Source organism: Amblyomma mixtum, chromosome 2 (genome assembly GCF_055824585.1).
Source record: "Amblyomma mixtum isolate Tamu chromosome 2, ASM5582458v1, whole genome shotgun sequence".
Classification (NCBI taxonomy): domain Eukaryota; kingdom Metazoa; phylum Arthropoda; class Arachnida; order Ixodida; family Ixodidae; genus Amblyomma; species Amblyomma mixtum.
In genome coordinates, this window is record NC_143013.1 from 269268612 (window position 1) to 269286270 (window position 17659).

At 45.3% G+C, this 17659-nt stretch overlaps 1 protein-coding gene across 1 annotated transcript; it reads right to left on the bottom strand.

Annotated features, from left to right (window-relative positions):
• Window positions 1-995: 995 nt before the first annotated feature.
• On the bottom strand, window positions 996-13159 carry LOC149363957 (uncharacterized). The gene is made up of 6 exons (XM_089570004.1): window positions 12896-13159; window positions 10394-10500; window positions 8771-8833; window positions 7645-7704; window positions 7287-7343; window positions 996-1196 (listed from the first exon to the last, which is right to left on the bottom strand). Exons 1-6 carry the CDS (start codon window positions 12993-12995, stop codon window positions 1104-1106), a joined length of 480 nt encoding a protein of 159 aa, XP_089426130.1. The 5' UTR covers window positions 12996-13159; the 3' UTR covers window positions 996-1103.
• Window positions 13160-17659: the final 4500 nt, after the last annotated feature.

The following is a 17659-nucleotide window of genomic DNA, read 5'->3' on the forward strand; positions in this document are numbered from 1 at the left end:
ATTTGATTTGATTTGATTTGATTTGATTTGATTGAATAGAGGCGCGTCTGCAGGCATAACTTCATAACATAACTCAATGACTCGCGCCCCGTCCAGGCGAACATGCTGAAGACCAGAGGGGCTATGTTTTGTAACGTTTCATTTCATTTTCGCTTCGTTTGGTCTTCTGCCTTTGGTCCCTACTCTTGGTGACGTTGTCCAGTGAAAGGAGCGGGGGGGGGGGGGGGGGGGTGATGACGTCACACTGGTCATGACGTCAAAGCTTCCCATCCACACGCTGCGCTGTAGGAACGGCGCTGACGAATGAGAGCGTGACGACCCGGTTGATACGCCTGACGATATTTTCTGGCCTCGACTACCTTCACGGGAAAAGAACTGTGCTTTGGTTTTCCGACGAATTAACAGGTCATTGTTTTTGCCACATGACCGCGCTGGCTGCGGTGTAAGCAGGTTGGAAGCAGCGGCGCAGCCTTCAGACCAGCTGTGCCTACGATTTGACGTTTCCTTCAGCACCTTCCTTTGCTTTCTTCACAACTGACGGCACAATGTAACACCACAAAATAACAGCCCTAGCGGAAATGAAACCGCTATGTAATAGATTTATCTTCGTAACAACAAGTAGTCCTAGAAAGTCGGCAAAAGGCATGATTCTGGGGACGGCTTTATTATATTTCTTTTTTGTGGCACCCCTCGTGAGAGCAACAGGAGTTTAATTAAACGACTTACTTCAAAAGTGAACTCCTGTCCTACCGGGCCTTCGTTCTCTTTCTTGTGCATATAGTCATGAAACAATGTGCTGTTTAACTCAGAAAATCTGCGAGTGGACACGCTGTTACTTATGTACAGAAATTTTAATCTTTAATGCAGTGGATATTAATAAGCAGGCTAGAAAAATGAGTAAAGGAGCCTGCGCCTTCAAATCCCGTCACTGTGGGCTTGAAGAGACACATCGAAAGATAACTTCGCCACAGGCGGAGTAAAAATGAAGCAGGCAGTTAAAATGTTCTTCCTCCATTCATTGTAATCAGCGCGTTTGCTAGCCATAACAACAGCGTAGTCAGTGGTTTGCGAAGTCGAAGTGGCCGGCTCGTCTGGACGACGCTTTATGGCCGCACGATCTCGAAGTACCAGTGAAAGACAGCGTTGGCCCGCTTCTCGTTCTCCAGGGGTAGCTCGACGCGCCTCAGGAAGCAGCGCTGCGGAATCACATGGCATAACATCACTGTCTCGCTGGAATGCTGTGGCAAACCGAACGGTGGCCCAACGTGGCCACAGTGTAAAGAACTCACGTGCTGCAGTGCCTATTTATGCACTTCGTCATTTGGTGAAGTACGCGAAGTGCTGCTACAGTATGTAAGTACGCTAGCGTATACAAGCGGCCGTGTCCCACAACAGGCTCTACGCATCCTGGGACACTCTTCATCAAGACCACGCCATCACCTGGGTCTCCGGCCACGAGGGCCTTGATGAAAACGTCAGGGCGGACACCTTATATAGCTAGAGAATATACTCACCGAGCGTGTCAAGGGAGAAAACCAGCCAAAAAAGACGGAAACACAAGAAGAGAACGACACAGGACAACGGCTGGACTAACAACTGAATTTTTCATTGAGTACAGACCGCCAAGTAATCACCACGCATGCGCCAAGGCAACACTCAAACATGATCACTCAAATAATCAAATTCTTTTGCCGTTAATGCTATCGATGGTGAGCTGACGCAAGCATCACCATGTTTGGCAATCTGGAAGGCCTCAAAGATTTCACGAGCCTTCCGTGTTTTTCCGCAGCCCAGGATGGTGACATTTTATTTATTTAACAATACTGTCAACCCTCGTGTGAGGGTCCTTACAGAGAGGGTATAAAAATTTCGTAGAAAAACAGCACTATTCACAAGCATTGAATACATCAGCATGACACGGTACATCATTCAGTCAAGCATCAAATGGCACTTTCAAGCAGGTGGTTATCCAGAGATCGTTCGAATGCATGCACATCACTTTGTTCCACAACACTCATTGGCAAATCATTCCACATTTCAACTGCATGAGGGAAGAAGGAATGTTTGAAAGTTTCACTACGGGCGTTGTAAGGCTGAATTATCCGACCATGATTTGTTCTAGAACTGCGTTTGCCTGGTGCTTGTATGTATGTTTCCTTCTGAATATTTATCTGTCCTTGGAGCATCTGGAACAATAACTTCAGCCGATTTTTTTGTCGTCGTGTTTCTAATAAATCCAGGTTACAGGAAGAGAGCATATCCGCAACTGAGTCTGTCCTTCGATATCGGCAGCAAATAAAGCGTACTGCGTACCTCTGAACTCTTTCTAATTGTTTCTTTAAATAATTCTGTTTAGGACTCCATACTACTGACGCATACTCAAGGACTGGCCTCACAAAAGCTTTATATGCAATTAGTCTTACATCCCGTGTAGCATGCTCCAATTTTTTTCTCAGAAAATATAACTTCTGGTATGCTTTAGAACAAACCTCTTCTATATGTGTGCCCCAATTTAAGTTTTGTGTTATTGTCATTCCTAGGTACTTAAACTGAGTTACATTTACCAAACATTTGTCACCAATGACATATGGGAACAAAAGAACAGACTTCTTCGTTGTAATGTGCGTGTATGTTGATTTCGAATAATTTATTTCCATGTTGCATTTTTTGCACCATTCGCTTAAAGCCTGTAAAGAGTTGTTAATTCTAAGCTGGTCGTCCTTGTTTCTAACTGTAGAATAAATTAAACAGTCATCTGCGAATAGCTTTAGTCGTACATTTGGTTCCAGAACAGCAGAGATATCATTAATATAGACTAAAAATAACAATGGTCCCAGAACAGAACCCTGCGGAACTCCTGAAAGCACTGCTAGTGGGCTGGACACATGACCATCCACTTTGACCACTTGGTTACGATTTGTTAAATAAGCTTTAATCCATTTCACAATATTCAAATTAATTCCAGCTCTTTCCAGTTTAAAAACTAATTTATTGTGCGGCACTTTGTCAAAAGCTTTGGCAAAGTCTACAGCGATTACGTCAATCTGCCGCTTCCCATCAATCGTCATTGCAAAATCATGAATTGTCTCTACCAGTTGTGTAGTGGTGGAAAGGCCTGCTCTGAATGCGTGTTGGTGAGGGTAAAGTAAACCGCTTGTTTCTAGGTGATGAAAGATGTGCTTCGCTATAATATGTTCCATAAGTTTACAAGAAATCGATGTAAGAGATATTGGGCGGTAGTTATTTACAAGTTCTCGGTTTCCCCCTTTAAACACCGGAATTACTAGTGCATTGCGCCAATCTTGTGGTACACAATGGGTGTGCAAAGATTTTTGAAAAATAAGTATAAGGTATCTCGACGCCCACTAGGCATATCTTCGAAGAAACTGGGTTGGTATGTTGTCTGGTCCATTGGCCTTCTTAGCATCCAAATTGAGGAGCTGCTGAAATACACCATCCTGCGTAATTATGACGTCATTCATTTGGCTAGGCAACAGGTGTTCTGCACTAAGGTCTATGTCATCTTGGGTTGCAGTGAATACCGACTGGAAAAAGTGATTAAAGTAATCTACTATATGCTCCTTCTTTATCAGTACCTTATTTTCGTGCTTAATCTCCTGTATTCTCTCCTTCCTATCACTAAAGTATCGCCAGAACTTTTGCGGCGACGTTTTGAGGAAGCGGCGCAGCGTTTCATCGAAGAACTTTTTTTTAGCTTCTTTCAGCGCTTGCTTCAGCTCAGCACGAAGTCGCAAAATTGGGATACGTTTATTTTTCTTTTTACGTAGTCTTTTTATTTTGCGTTTCATATGAATTATGTCCCTGGTGATCCAGGGGCTTCGGTGCTTCGTCTTTTTAACACGAGTTGGAATATATCTGTCAACGCAGTGTCAACGCACATCTGCGAAACGTGGGGAACATTTTCCGGGACATCTACTGCAATGCAGAGCAAGATTACCATCTTCACCAGCGCCGACTTTTGTTCTGTGCTTGCGCAACCTCTCGTTCACACAGTCCCCTGTCTGACCTATATAAAATTTTCCACAGGTCAGCGGAATCTTGTAGATCACTTCGGTCCGGCACTTTGTGTACATAGTTCTATGTTTGGTCGTGCAACGCTTCTTATTTCCGCCAGGCATAATTCGTGCGCAAAGACCTGAAAGCTTAACTGGCGCAGAAAACACCAAATTGACCCCCTGGCGCTCGGCGACTTTCTTAACATTGTGCGCCACTTTGTGCAAATAAGGCATGACTTGCACTTTTTTTCTTTTGTCAGGTGCATCATTGTTTCCCTTCTTGGCCATGCCATTCATCTCCTTTAATATGGATTCAGCGACCGCTCTCAACATTTCTCCTGGGAAGCCTGCATCAGATAGACGTTGGGCTTGCGTAGTGACACTGGTTGACACGGTGTGGCAGCAACTTTTTTTCACGGCGTTATGGAAACAAGCCTTGGCAATACCTCGCTTGACTAGTTTAGAGTGGTTAGAGTCAAAGGGTAGCAGCCCCTTTTTTGTTCTTGGTGAGTACATCCAGCACACATGGCCTTTTCCAGAAAAGGTTAGCAACAAGTCTAAAAAACGGATGGAATTGTTAGTGGCTAGTTCGTGAGTAAACTTCAAATGGGATGAGCAGCGCCTAAAGGCACCCAAAACATGTTCAACCATCATCTTATAGGAGTCAAAATGTCCGATGTTTAAAAGCACTAAAAAGTCATCAACATATCTGACAACTCGCAGAACACACCCGTCGTCCAAAAAACTTACAAGGGAGCGGTCAAACTTTGCTAAGAAAATATTGCAAAGCACTGGGGCTACACAAGCTCCTATACAAATTCCATTTTTCTGGATATAAAACTTGTTATCAAACTCAACCAGTGTCGAAGAGAGGCACATTGCAAGAAGCTCCAAAAAACTTTCGCTCTGAATACCACATCTTGTTTGAAAGGCCACTTCACCGGACTCTTCAATAAGTTCTTTCACCGCATGGAACAGTTCGTCGTGAGGAATAGAGTAGAGTAGAGTCAGCTCACCATCGATAGCATTAACGGCAAAAGAATTTGATTATTTGAGTGATCATGTTTGAGTGTTGCCTTGGCGCATGCGTGGTGATTACTTGGCGGTCTGTACTCAATGAAAAATTCAGTTGTTAGTCCAGCCGTTGTCCTGTGTCGTTCTCTTCTTGTGTTTCCGTCTTTTTTGGCTGGTTTTCTCCCTTGACATGCCTTACCAACAGGCCCACCATTCTTCCCTACTCACCGAGCGGGGCCAACCCCTCGTGCCCTATACCCCCAATCCTCCCATTTCACCTCCCGGCTCGAAACCCAACGCCTTAATAGACGCCTCTAGCCTCTTCCTCATCCCTCCCTCTCCTCAGAAGACTCCTGCCTCCTACGGCGTCTTCAAACAAACACCTATCCCAACGTACACCACTTACATCGCCTACGTCCAACACTCTACGAAGACAAATGTCCTTGGTAGGGCGACACCGCAAACCTAACATATATCACATGGACATGTCCCTAAAACACCACCGTCTAAAGCCGCGAAACGCGGCCCTGCAGCGGTAGAAGGTGAAGCTGACCAGCGCATGCCTCGACGACCAGGCAGCGCCCCTTCTTATTGCCAGAAAGTTAGCAGAAGCCTCCGGAGCCCTGGGCTGTGGGCGCGCCCACATGCGCTCCAGCCACCATCCTCTTCAATAAACATTCACTCACTAATGCCAGCCACGCACCAACTTGCTACTGTATTTTTTTTCTTTTGCTAATGGGATTTTTCCGTGTGTCAGAGTTCCTGTAGCTAACTCTGAGTAACTCTGACGAAGACAAGCCCCCTTGTCGAAACGTTGGCTCGAAACCTGAGGTATTCCCCTCCCTTGTTCATTTTGTGATCGATCTGAGTATCTAAGTGTTTCTATCTCGTTCATCTCCAACCCAGTGGTTGTTTTCATTAAAGGTACTGAAACGACCAGCTAGATTAGGAAGTTAGTATGCCGAGATTTCAGATGTATAATTTCTTATCAGAAACAGAGCTAGGATAAGCCAAAAATATTACTTCAGAACGAAAGGCTGGTCCCAGTGCCCCTGCATAAACCTGTTTTCAGTGCCCCCTCCACGAAATTCTTCGCCATCAGTGATTAGTTCATCGCTTCCATGTACAACACAATATCGGTGGTAAGGCTCTTGAAGGGTAATCTATAAACACAGCATAGCTTATTGTTTCCATAAATATTTACCTTTAGTGTCTCTTTAAAATTAGCAGCATGAATTCCTGCGAACTAATTCTATTATATATTTTTTTTTTTGCTATAACGCTACTTTGTCGGCAAGAAGCGGGAGGTAGTCGCGAAATGCTAGGTCATTTAAGATTCACAGTAGGTCGGAAATTGTGTTGGTGCGGCGCCTGAGACACAAGTACAACCGGACTCAAGAACCCGGACACAATAAATTTTGTTTCGGCGACAAATTCGGCGCTTAGGTGCGACAATGACTTCTACCGTTTTGTTCTTGTTGGATAATGTGACAGCGAAATTTTCTTTTGACGCGAAAGAACTATTTCTGCCTCAACGACATGGAGGGAGTGCGACATGTCAGAAATTGATAAGTCGGATGCAAGAAATTAATTGTGGCGGATAGTTTTGATCCCAGTGAATGCCGCACAAAACGACTTTGTACGATACAAAGCCCCTTTTTCAGCTTTTTGAGCAAAGAAGCTACTACGCATGCTTGAAGCTCTCAAGGTTGTTTTGCTAATGCCTGAATACACTCAGCCTGTACTTAGTGCCGCAGAAGAAATACCTTCCAGGTCCGGCCACTTCACTCACTACCTGCTCTGGAGAAAAGAAACTTTCGTTGTACGCCATTGGTATGGTTTTTGCAACATTTTGAAAAGATAAATAAATTCAGTTTTAATGAACCGTTGATAAGTAATAAACAGATTGCTTCATCTCTGTACCCGTAGAGCTGTTGAGGGCTGAAAGTCCTTCGCATCTTGATTTGTCCCTCACAGAAGTACAGAGGTGAAAAGTGAAAGTGAAAGGCATAATTATTTTAGTTATGAGCTTATTTTGTGTTGTCGAAGAAGAATATTTTTCACACCTTAGTTACCATCCCGAGGAAAACTGCGAGAAAGCGACACAGTCTTTGCAGAGTTTTGTAAAAAGTAGTGATTATCTAATATCAGTTCAGGTGTTCACGCAGGTGCTCATACAAGTGCAGATGTTCAGGCTTAATAATTATGGCAGCGGAAACATATATAAAGGTGGCATAAAAATTTACTGATGCGTACCAGGAAAGGAGCTACCAGTTCTCGGGGCTCTTGACCTGCTGTCGGGAGGTCGGATGGCTGAGTAGAAAAAGAAAACAGAAACAATGAGGTTTTAGGCACTCGGAGGGCAGGCGCTAGCGTTTAATTGCGAAAGCAGAGACATTTCGATTAAAGCTACACATCCGAGCTATGAGGACTAGCTTATCGCCAGCAAGACTAGTTTATCGCTGCCTTCTTCGTTCAGATGAGAAAAGGTAACACGCTGAAGGCATGTTTTTCTACCAGTTTTTATTTTTGTGCGCGTATGTGTGTGTGTATGGTGCGGAGTGGGGGTAGCAGTGATATTCCAAAAAAAGGAGACTGACTGATCATTACTCACCATTCGAGGCTCCACGTATTGGATCAGGCAATCGATGCTCTCGTTTCTACCTTCTTTAGTCTGCAATGAGCACAAGTTTCTTTTATGCAAAGAAAACTTAATCGTTTAACATTTTTTTGTTCGGTTAGTTCTTGTGATACTTCTTTACCACTCCTCAGCCTCGCCTTTCACACCATACCCGGAGCCATACCTGCTCGCAAGCTATCAATAATCCTTGACTCTACATGCTGCGGTTGCTAGCAATTAAAGAATAAGAGAGTTAATGAGTCGGGAAAAGAATCCTGGAAAAAGGTAGAGCTGCCTGAAAGCATGTCGCAAACTTATGAGCCATTCGAATCTGAAGGCTTACTCGCCGCTTCGTAATACACAAATGCGTGAGCATTTTTGGTCGTATGGAACAATAGGTTTATGTGATTTCGTCGTTCGGCTATTAAGCGCTCATTTTATTTTAACACGCCTGCCAAGCAAAAAAAAAATAAAGATCTGCGCGCAAAATATTAGTGCTGCATTGTGGTTTTGTTCGCAGTTTGTTATATTTTTTTATTATTTTATGTCATTTACAATTAAACGAAACTATGTGGCCTCGTCCTGTGGAACGAGCACCCTGTCGATGAATATCTTAAGAGTGCTCGAGTTTGTGGCGCACTGCATACGTAAGGAGCCCAGGGTGTAATTTTTTTACAACCGTCATAGCAATCTTTGTTTTTCTACAGCGAGGAGTTTTCTCGTTTTCAAGCTTTTGCAGCATACGTATTTTTGTTTGAGCCTTCTACCAGGAGAACTAACTTTATACTCAGCGCTGTATTCTTCAGTACACTCTATATACAGTTTTCTCGGCTTCGGGTACCGGGTCACATTCACAGATTTTTATTTTCTGCAAGACAGCGTCTTTCAGCTGCTGCCTTATCTGTCTTGTTCATCAATGTATACCAACGCAGCCACCTCGCAACTTTCTGCTACCGATTCCTGCCTTCAAACGCATTCATTTCGCAGTGTTCTGACCTCTTTTAAACAGGTGGTTCCGTGTCGTAAAACAAGCTATTAACCAGTCGATTGCCAACTGCAAATGATTGACATTATATTCCTCATATCGTGAGAAGCGAGCATGTGGAAGCAAAACACCCACCGGTTTCTTCCCCAAGTATTTTCCAAAGCAGCCCTTATGCGCCTCGCAGACGTGCTCGAGTACCTGCGTGCAAATGCGTTGGGCGTTACGACTTGAAACTGGCTCATGTTTGCCGCAAATATCACTAGTGCCTTCGGCACGCAAGATCATTTGAGGCCATATGTAGTCCTGAGTAGGCAGTAAGGCAGTGCTGCCACGAGCTCAGTCAGTATACAAATAAAATTTGCAACAGTAGGTCTCTAAATTGAATAGAAGCGGTCGCTCATGCGCCCAACATTTCTTCTTCTTCTTCTTTATTGAATACTGCAAACATTATACAGGTCCAAGCAGGGTGGGTAAAATGACAAACAAAACAATAATAACAAAGTTAGTAAACATCAAAGTGTGGCTTAAAGGTTAAAGTGGTTTAAAGGTGCATTGAAGAGGAGTTTGAACTCGCATTTTTACCGCTGGAACTCGATCTACGCGTTCTGAGCCTGCTTAGAAACTTCGAATTATTGCCCTGTGCGGCCGAGTTCCCTGATCTAAATCGGATTAACGTCGGGCTCCCGCCTTTTTTCTTTAATTCCCCGCATACGGTGGGAAGAGTCAACCAACATTTCGCCCAGTCCCGTGGCGGCTTGACGCTCTGCCATCGGCGGAGTGATACGTAGTGATCGGCGAAAGCAAAGAGTCCACGCGTATTTTTATTTCCGTGGGCCTAATTTGCAGCTATGTAGTCTCTGACTATAGACCTATTTATTCAGGAAAGCCTAAAAGAAACAAAATAAAAGCGAAAGCAAATTCGCCACGCGACTGCCTGAAAGGCACTGAATTCGTTGGTCGATTCCTCCCACCGTATGCCGAGAATTAAAAAAAAAGTGGGAGCCGGACGTTAACCTAATTTAATTAGGAAAATCGGCCGCACAGGGCAATAAATTGAAATTTCTAAGAATGCTTAAGTTCCTAAGAACGAAGTTTCCGCGGCAAAAAGAGGAGTTCAGAGTCCTCTTCCGTGCACCTTTAAGGACTAAGAGCTTCTCTGCAGTTCATCAACTTTTAGTCAAGCACGATTATACCGCTATCGGAACATACCTCGGCAAAAAGGAGGTGACGCATAACGACTGTGTCAAGTAACCTCTCACTGAGTCCATGTCATAAATATCGCTTACTTTAAGCAATACCGTCAATACAACCCCGCCATCTTAGCCGGCAACGTTCCTGCCAATTTTTCTGCAGTCGCTTTGAAGCGGCAGATAAAACGAATGCGGATTGTTAAGAAATCAAGATAAGCAGTCGTCGTCCAATTACCCTTGACCCTATTTTTTCTTGCTTTAGCCATGTAGTTTTCTTTTCTTTAAGGTCTTAAGTGCGAATTGTACAAGGCAAGGTGTTTAAACGCCACAAGCCAAAGTGGTTGGAGGGCCCCAATATCGGCATCCGCTAATATGGGTTTTCGGGATAAGGGTGCTGCTTTGAAATTTGTTCACTTCAAGCACGGCAAAAGTCTATTAGCCTCCTAGCGTATGAAGCTGGCCGAGGAGGAAACAGTGTGCTTTCGCAGCTCATAACAACGCTTAAAGGGACCAGGGCGTCCCTGTCGTTAGCCACGCCTTCTGAATACTCCCACGCGGAAGTACTCACCGCGCTCGCGAATTCACCGCGAACTTTGTATGCCAGCAGGACCTCGTCGATGCACACGAAGATACTTTTGGCCACGGGCTTCAGCACCTGCAGCATGGTCGGTTCGTCTGTTGTAGAGAAGAAAACCGATTGCCTTGTCATTTGTGCTTATACGAGTACCTTGTCACTGCATAAGGGCGCGTTGTGTACAGAAATTTTAAGCATTGCAGTCATTCCACAGTTAGTGTTTGCGGAGTAATGGCTGCATAACTATTCTATTCTCACTTTTTACGGCTTCAATGAAACGCGGCCCTCTCCACTTCCTTCCTTCTTAAACCCGTCCTGTATTGTGTAATTTGGAGAAGAATAACTACAGTTTTCTAGCTTTGCCCGGAGATTTCTACCAATGGTGGTCTTAAAATTTTAACGAGGTTCGATTAACATTCCACACAAACTGTCTCGAAATTTTAGGAGGAAAAAGACCATCGAAAAATGCTCCGATAAAAGGTGACCACGGCCAGTCACGGAAACAAATGCTGACAGAACCATCTTGAAAGTGGAGAGCTGGAACGTTTCATCTGTTGCCACTCTTGTTTCATCTGTTTCGCTTGTGGGTCGAAATGTCGCGAAAGCGCTTTAAAGTTGGGTGACCGACAAGTCTAAGAAAACATCATACTGACGCGCTTCCACATTTTTACCTTGATTTGCGAACAAACCCTAAATGTTGGCACGTAGACGCTTCAAGTGAGCAGCAGCAGCGGTCAACATTTATTTCCTTCGCTCTTCTGTCAGATTTCAATGCTTGGCTTGGCTTATTGAGGTTTAACGTCCCAAAGAAACTCAGGCTATGAGGGACGCCGTAGTGAAGGGCTCCGGAAATTTCGACCACCTGGGGTTCTTTAACGTGCACTCACATCGCACGGTACTCGGGCCTCTAGAATTTCGCCTCCAACGAAATTCGGCCGCCGCGGCAGGGATCCAAACCGCGTCTTTCGGGCCAGCAGCCGAGCGCCGTAACCACAGAGCCACCGCGGCGGGGGGATTTCGATGCATCCGTCCGGCACAAGATTTCCCCATGTGAAATTGAAGGCATAGAGAGGCATACACACGTTCTTGTGGTATTCCCACATATATTACTTCCCGCCGCATGGTCAGTCGGGGATCGTACATGGTGGTACCGGTGACACGGCTAATATTGTCTCTGCCGCCGTCCTACTTCTCGGACGATCGGATTGGTGTTCACCCGTCATCAGCTCTCTTTTTCAGTGCCGCTGCCAACCTATTTGCTGTTGCACAAAAACAAGCACGGTTTTGAAACGTTCTTTTCCTGTCCGCGTAGATCTCGCTTGCCGTTAACTCCTTGAAGCACTACGCAATCGTTGACTAGCAATGACGGCCACCGACTAAAAACAACAAGTTCTGTCCAGACTAGAATTGCCGTGAAGTTTTATAGTTAAAACGTCAAAAAAAAATACTGTGGTAGCCCCGTTTTAACACTACATTAGCTATACGGCTACAAAGGAAAGTTATACAGCTTTCTCAGAAACTTCACAGTTAAAGAAAAATTCGTCCTGGTCCGGGGTTCGAACCCCGAAACTACTACTACTACTACTACTACTACTACTACTACTACTACTACTACTACTACTACTACTACTACTACTGCTGCTGCTGCTGCTGCTGCTACCAACACTACTACTAATACTACTGCTGCTACTACTACTACTACTACTACTACTACTACTACTAATACTGCTGCTGCTACCACCACCACTACTACTACTACTACTGCTGCCGCTACTACCACCACCACCACTGCTACTACTACTACTACTGCTACTGCTACCACCACTACTACTAATACTACTGCTGCTACTGCTACGACTGCTGCTACCACCACTACTACTACCACCACCACTACTACTACCACCACCACTACTACTACTACTACTACTACTACTACTACTACTACTACTACTAGTAGTAGTAGTAGTAGTAGTGGTAGCAGCAGCGGTAGTAGTAGTAGTAGTAGTAGTGGTGGTGGTAGTAGTAGTGGTAGCAGCAGCGGTAGTAGTAGTAGTAGTAGTAGTGCTGCTGCTACCACCACTACTACTAATGGTACTGCTGCTGCTTCCGCTGCTACTTGCAACCAGCACTACTACTACTACAGCTACCACTGACAATAACGGCGGCCACCCCTACTACTACCACAGCTACTACCATTACTGCGTGACAGTAATAGTACTCTAGTATTACCACTACTGCTACTACCGCTACAGCGCGACGATAGTAGCACTACTGGTACTACCACTACCAGTACCGCAACTACACTACTGCTGCTACTACTACTACTACTACTACTACTACTACTACTACTACTACTACTACTACTACTACTACTACTACTACTACTACTACTACTACTACTACTACACGACGACCGGCGCAAATTAAGCTTAACTACTCCGATAATTGGCACGACAAACAACAAAAGCAGCGCATGAAATGGGCCGCACATCTCACCCGGAGTATTGTCGCAGAGGTTCTTTGTGTTGCCAGTTCCAGCGCAGGCCAGCACCGCGATCGCCACCAGGAAAGGATGCCGAACGAGATGGGTAAACATGGCGTCCTCTGCCTGGCAGCCGTTCGACGCGGCCGTCGTCGCCTTTTGAGTGCAGTCACACAGCCGAGAAAACCGAATGGGGCGCTAAAGGTGGCCGTGCCGAACGGGCCTGTACAACCGGACAACTATGGTCCGCTTAGCCTTCGGACAGAGAGGCTCGACATCAACGGCATGTAACTGTCGCAGAAGAAGGACATTACTGCATTTTTTTTCCTCCTTATTACATGCCCATCTGCATTTTTTTTTTAGAAATATACTGCTGCCTTGAAAACTCGCAGCTGCAGCTGCGGCTGTGCTCATACCAAAATCATAGCGGCAGCGTGTCCTGAGAGGAAGGCATACGCACTCAGCTGCAAGAAAAAAAAAAAGGAACGCTATAGATGGTGCTCGCCTGAGCAAATAGCAAACAGAAAAGGGGGGGGGGGGGGTCTTTTTTGCGAACTTCACCGCGGCAGATATCGACGATTGTTGGCTTGGTTCTCACGTCTGCCCTCGTGTAGGTAGCGACCTTGTAAGCACATACAAGGCCTGCTCCCATATCTTGTAGCTTGTTTTTAACAATGCAAAAGAAAGCACGAAAGAAAAAAAAACGCGAAGAGTAACAAAGGAGAACATTAAAGCGAGTGGTTAATAGGAAACGCGTGCATCCCAGCACAGATGAGAAAATCAAACCCCTTCCTGATGCTACTTACAGGAACCAGAAGTCTCCGGGGTCTGACAATGCGATTCAAAAAGTGATCGATCACAAACTCAAACAAGCAGACCGATTGGAAGAAAACTGAAACGTTATGACGTTTCCTATTCATATTTTTTTTCATTAAAAGGAATATAAGCTAGGCATCTGCGTTTGAAACTGTCATGCTTCGTCAGATACGCAAGGTCGCAGGCAAGTCAAGTTTAACCTTACGTTTAATTTGGAGAGAACCTGGAGTGAGGGAAAGAGACGCGCTGCTGGACTGTTATTGTTAAAGCCCTTCTCCATCATCAACCCGACAGCGACAAGCGCTCAAATTAAACTATTTTCTCGTGTTCAGGCCCATACTCGCGTCCTAACCTGTACGTCCACGGTGAACCGTAGATGTACAAGCGATCCATCAACTAAAGCTCTCGTGTAGACTAGTGGTATGTCAATACTCTTCAAAAAAATGTACTACGCCTCATGTGCACGAACGTCAACATGTAAATCCCTTCGCCTTCGGAACAAGTTTTTTTTTTCCTCTCAAACCGACAGGGAAGAGTAGGGAAAAAGACTGTCACATATCCTTCCCGCATTTATGACAAGTAAAACGCAACAGTTGTTTGTCGCAGGGCTTAAAAACAAATTTTTGCTTTCGCAATATTTGCGGTGCCACAAGCCTATTTATTAGAACATTCGATAGTTCACAGTTTCAGGTGAACTATTTTAACCTCGCAGACGCAAGCCTAAACAAGAAGGAAAAATCAGTCTCATCACGTGGACTTAAATTCTGTCCAAACACTGGCCGAAATGAGGAATGCCAGTTACTGAAGGATCTCGACAATTTCGCTCCAACTCTGAGACTCCGGGAATACATTTCCGATAATTCAAAACAAAATTGTAACCCCTTCCGCCCGTCTCAGGAACAGTAAACACTCAGTTCAGGTCGGAACAAGCATCTCGACATGTATATAAAATCAATACAGCGAGACATCCTTCACGCTTTCGAGACATAAATCCGCACCAATCGAACCTAAAATGTTTGATTAATAATTGGGCGCGAGAGCTTGCTCAGAAAGTGCATGGCCTCCAAGATCATAAGCGATCTCGGAGGCCATGAAAAGTGCAACCTTGGTCGCACAAGCCCCACAGTTGGCAGCACCTGTCATCGCACGGCAGGCTCTGCCACCACTGCTACATGACTGCGCCATGTGTGATATGAGGACTCCCAGGCATCTATGAATGTAAAGTCGAGGATGACCAGTTCCGCATATGGGCATTAATCTATCAACGCTCTCGCGTGCAGCTTAAATGTCCCCTTCATTTATTTTTTTTTAACTAGGCTAACGAAAAGGGTTCAGCTTCAGTTAAGGACAACGTAGCGAGCTATGGATAGAAAAATGATAGATGTAACTTTAGGATATCGGAAGCGGGCGGAGTGGGTGAGGGAACAAACGACGGTTAATGTCATCGTATTCGAAATCGAGAGGAAGAAATGGGCTTGGGCAGGGCATGTAATGCGAAGGCAAAATAAGCGCTGGTCCTTAAGGGTAACGGAGTGGATTCCAAGAGAAGGCGAGCGTAGCAGGGGGCGGCAGAAAGTTAGGTGGGCGGAGGAGATTAGAAGTTTCCGGGGATACGGTGCCCGCAGCTGGCAAAGGGCAGGGTTAATTGGAGAGGCATGGGAGATGCCTTTCCCCTGCAGTGGCCGTAGTCAGGCTGATGATGATGATGATCTTCGAGTGCGCAGACTGTAAAGGGAGCACTGATTTGTTACTTCTGGGCTCGAGGGCCCAGGCGACTTGTCCCACTGAAAAATGTAGCCGTGAGACGGAAATCCTGATGAAATCATTTTCTTGCACCTTATGTTTCAGACCAGTGAACGTGTTTAAGGTACTTCGAAAGATTCTTGCTCGCACCAGCGAAAAGGCTTTCCGCTTATTGGAAAGGGCTGGTTGATTATCCAGTTTAGCAGGAGATGAGATAACTATTCGGATTTGGATGTCGTCTCCCTTTTGTCCGTGTTTGCTGCGCAGTTGTGGATCATGAGTAGGCACAGTGTTCTAAGCTGGCACAGGATCAGCTAGGACAGGATGGGTCGGAGCGTGCTCGAATGAGGAAGGGTCGGACTGAAGAGCGGAGGGTTTTGAGCTTTATCTTTCGGACGATGAGAAAACGCCTGAGAGACAAGCAACAGCATGTTCATGCACGCCGCTATTCCGAAGTGCCCGGTAAGTATTCCAGCGGGGAAGTTCAGCTGAATCTTGGCCCCCAATACGCATTCTGTTTCTGGGCAGCTCTTTCCCCACAACTCTCCTTTTTTTTTCATAACGGCTTAATATTTTAAAGTGCATTGACAGTGCACTGACGCCAAGTACAAATATAAGTGGATTAAAAGTCATGGTACTAGTTGATCTTTGGAAACGGTCCTTAGCCCTCACCGGCCGTACTCGACCTTAAGAGAACGACGGCCGTTCTGGCGGTTCGAAGATTCGCTTGGGATTGCCGAGAGGGGTTTAAGCTAGTCTAACCTCCTCCAAGTTTGCACCGTCATCTCCTCCAACTTTGTGTCATCCTCTCCTTCAACTTTTTGAGGTCACCTCCTCCAAGCAGTACGTTCTACGAAAGGCGCTCTTGGCGCAATATGCCGTTGTTCTCTCAAGTTAGAGCCCCGGCGGGTGTGGGTGAATGACGTTTTTTCAAGGGGTATTTGCCCAAAACTACCGTCGCCTCTCTGACATGAGAAAGGCGTGTGAATGTGAGCTACTGTCTTCGAAACTAAGCTGTAATATTTGCCTTCTCATAATACGAACTAAAAAAAAAATTCATTTGGTACTCTGATGCCATAAGAAATACGTGCGACACCAATCTACGCAGTCTACAGAATCAAACCGCGACAACAAAGCAAGCCCCATTCATTGTTTTCATTTTTTTCTGTTTCAGACGTTCAGTGCAAGTAATGTGTACTATACCTTAATTTGCAAAAATTAGTGATACTATTACCAAACTTTAGTTGACAGACAATGTGCGCTCTCAACGTACAAGCACTTCACGGGGCTAGTAAAAAAGTCTTTATTGCGTTTTTTTTTTCCTGCGCGAGACTCATTAATTTCATGCTCCCTTTTACACCATTATCTGGACGGCGATCCAGAAACTGGCGTCCTTGGTGTCCTTCTTTCAGGAATGATTAACAGCCGTGACAGTGTTGGCTTCCAGAGCAGCTGGTTCCTCCCGTGCCGGTATTTGTCCGCCGGGAGCAGATTTATGAACTGCGAAGAAGGTGCGGGGGACGACAACTATGGTTGCTATGGTCCGACATCAGAGCAACCATAGCAGCACAGTAGTAGTGCCCCGGAGACAGCACTCCAATGCATAATGTCGTAACTGGATCTGAAGGGCGGCTCTTCCTTATACGGCTGCCTTACAGCTATGCAGGCATGGTTGCCCATAAATCTACCTTCATCGGAAATGAACGAATGGGTCGCTCTGGGGAAAGTTTGAATTGCGCAGAGGTGTACACAGGCGCCGATATACCTGGAACTACTGAAATCAGGCGCTTGCTTGCGTAGTGATTTCATAGTAGCTTTATCATGCGCCTCATATATGGAAGGTTTGAGGTTTGAACCCCGATGCCGCAAGGTAGCCATAGGTTCTCCAATGGGTCGAAGTTTTCAACTAACCTGGTGCTCAGCACCTTCGGGACAAGATAGTTGGGAAAAGGAACTTCGACGTCCCTTATTCAGAGCAAACACCGTGTACCATGATGCTATTTAAACTGCCCTAGCGCAATTTAAAATCATAATTCAATTAATTTATCAATCAATCAATCAACCTTTATTTCAATATAGTGATTCTCAACATCGAAGCGTCATTTCTAAGATGACGCGTAACACTCTTATAAGGTAAGCACTGTACTGGCAATTTTCACGGCCCAGATTGGGCGCTTCGATTGATCCAATATGGCGGCGTTGAGCAAGACGGCTTCTGT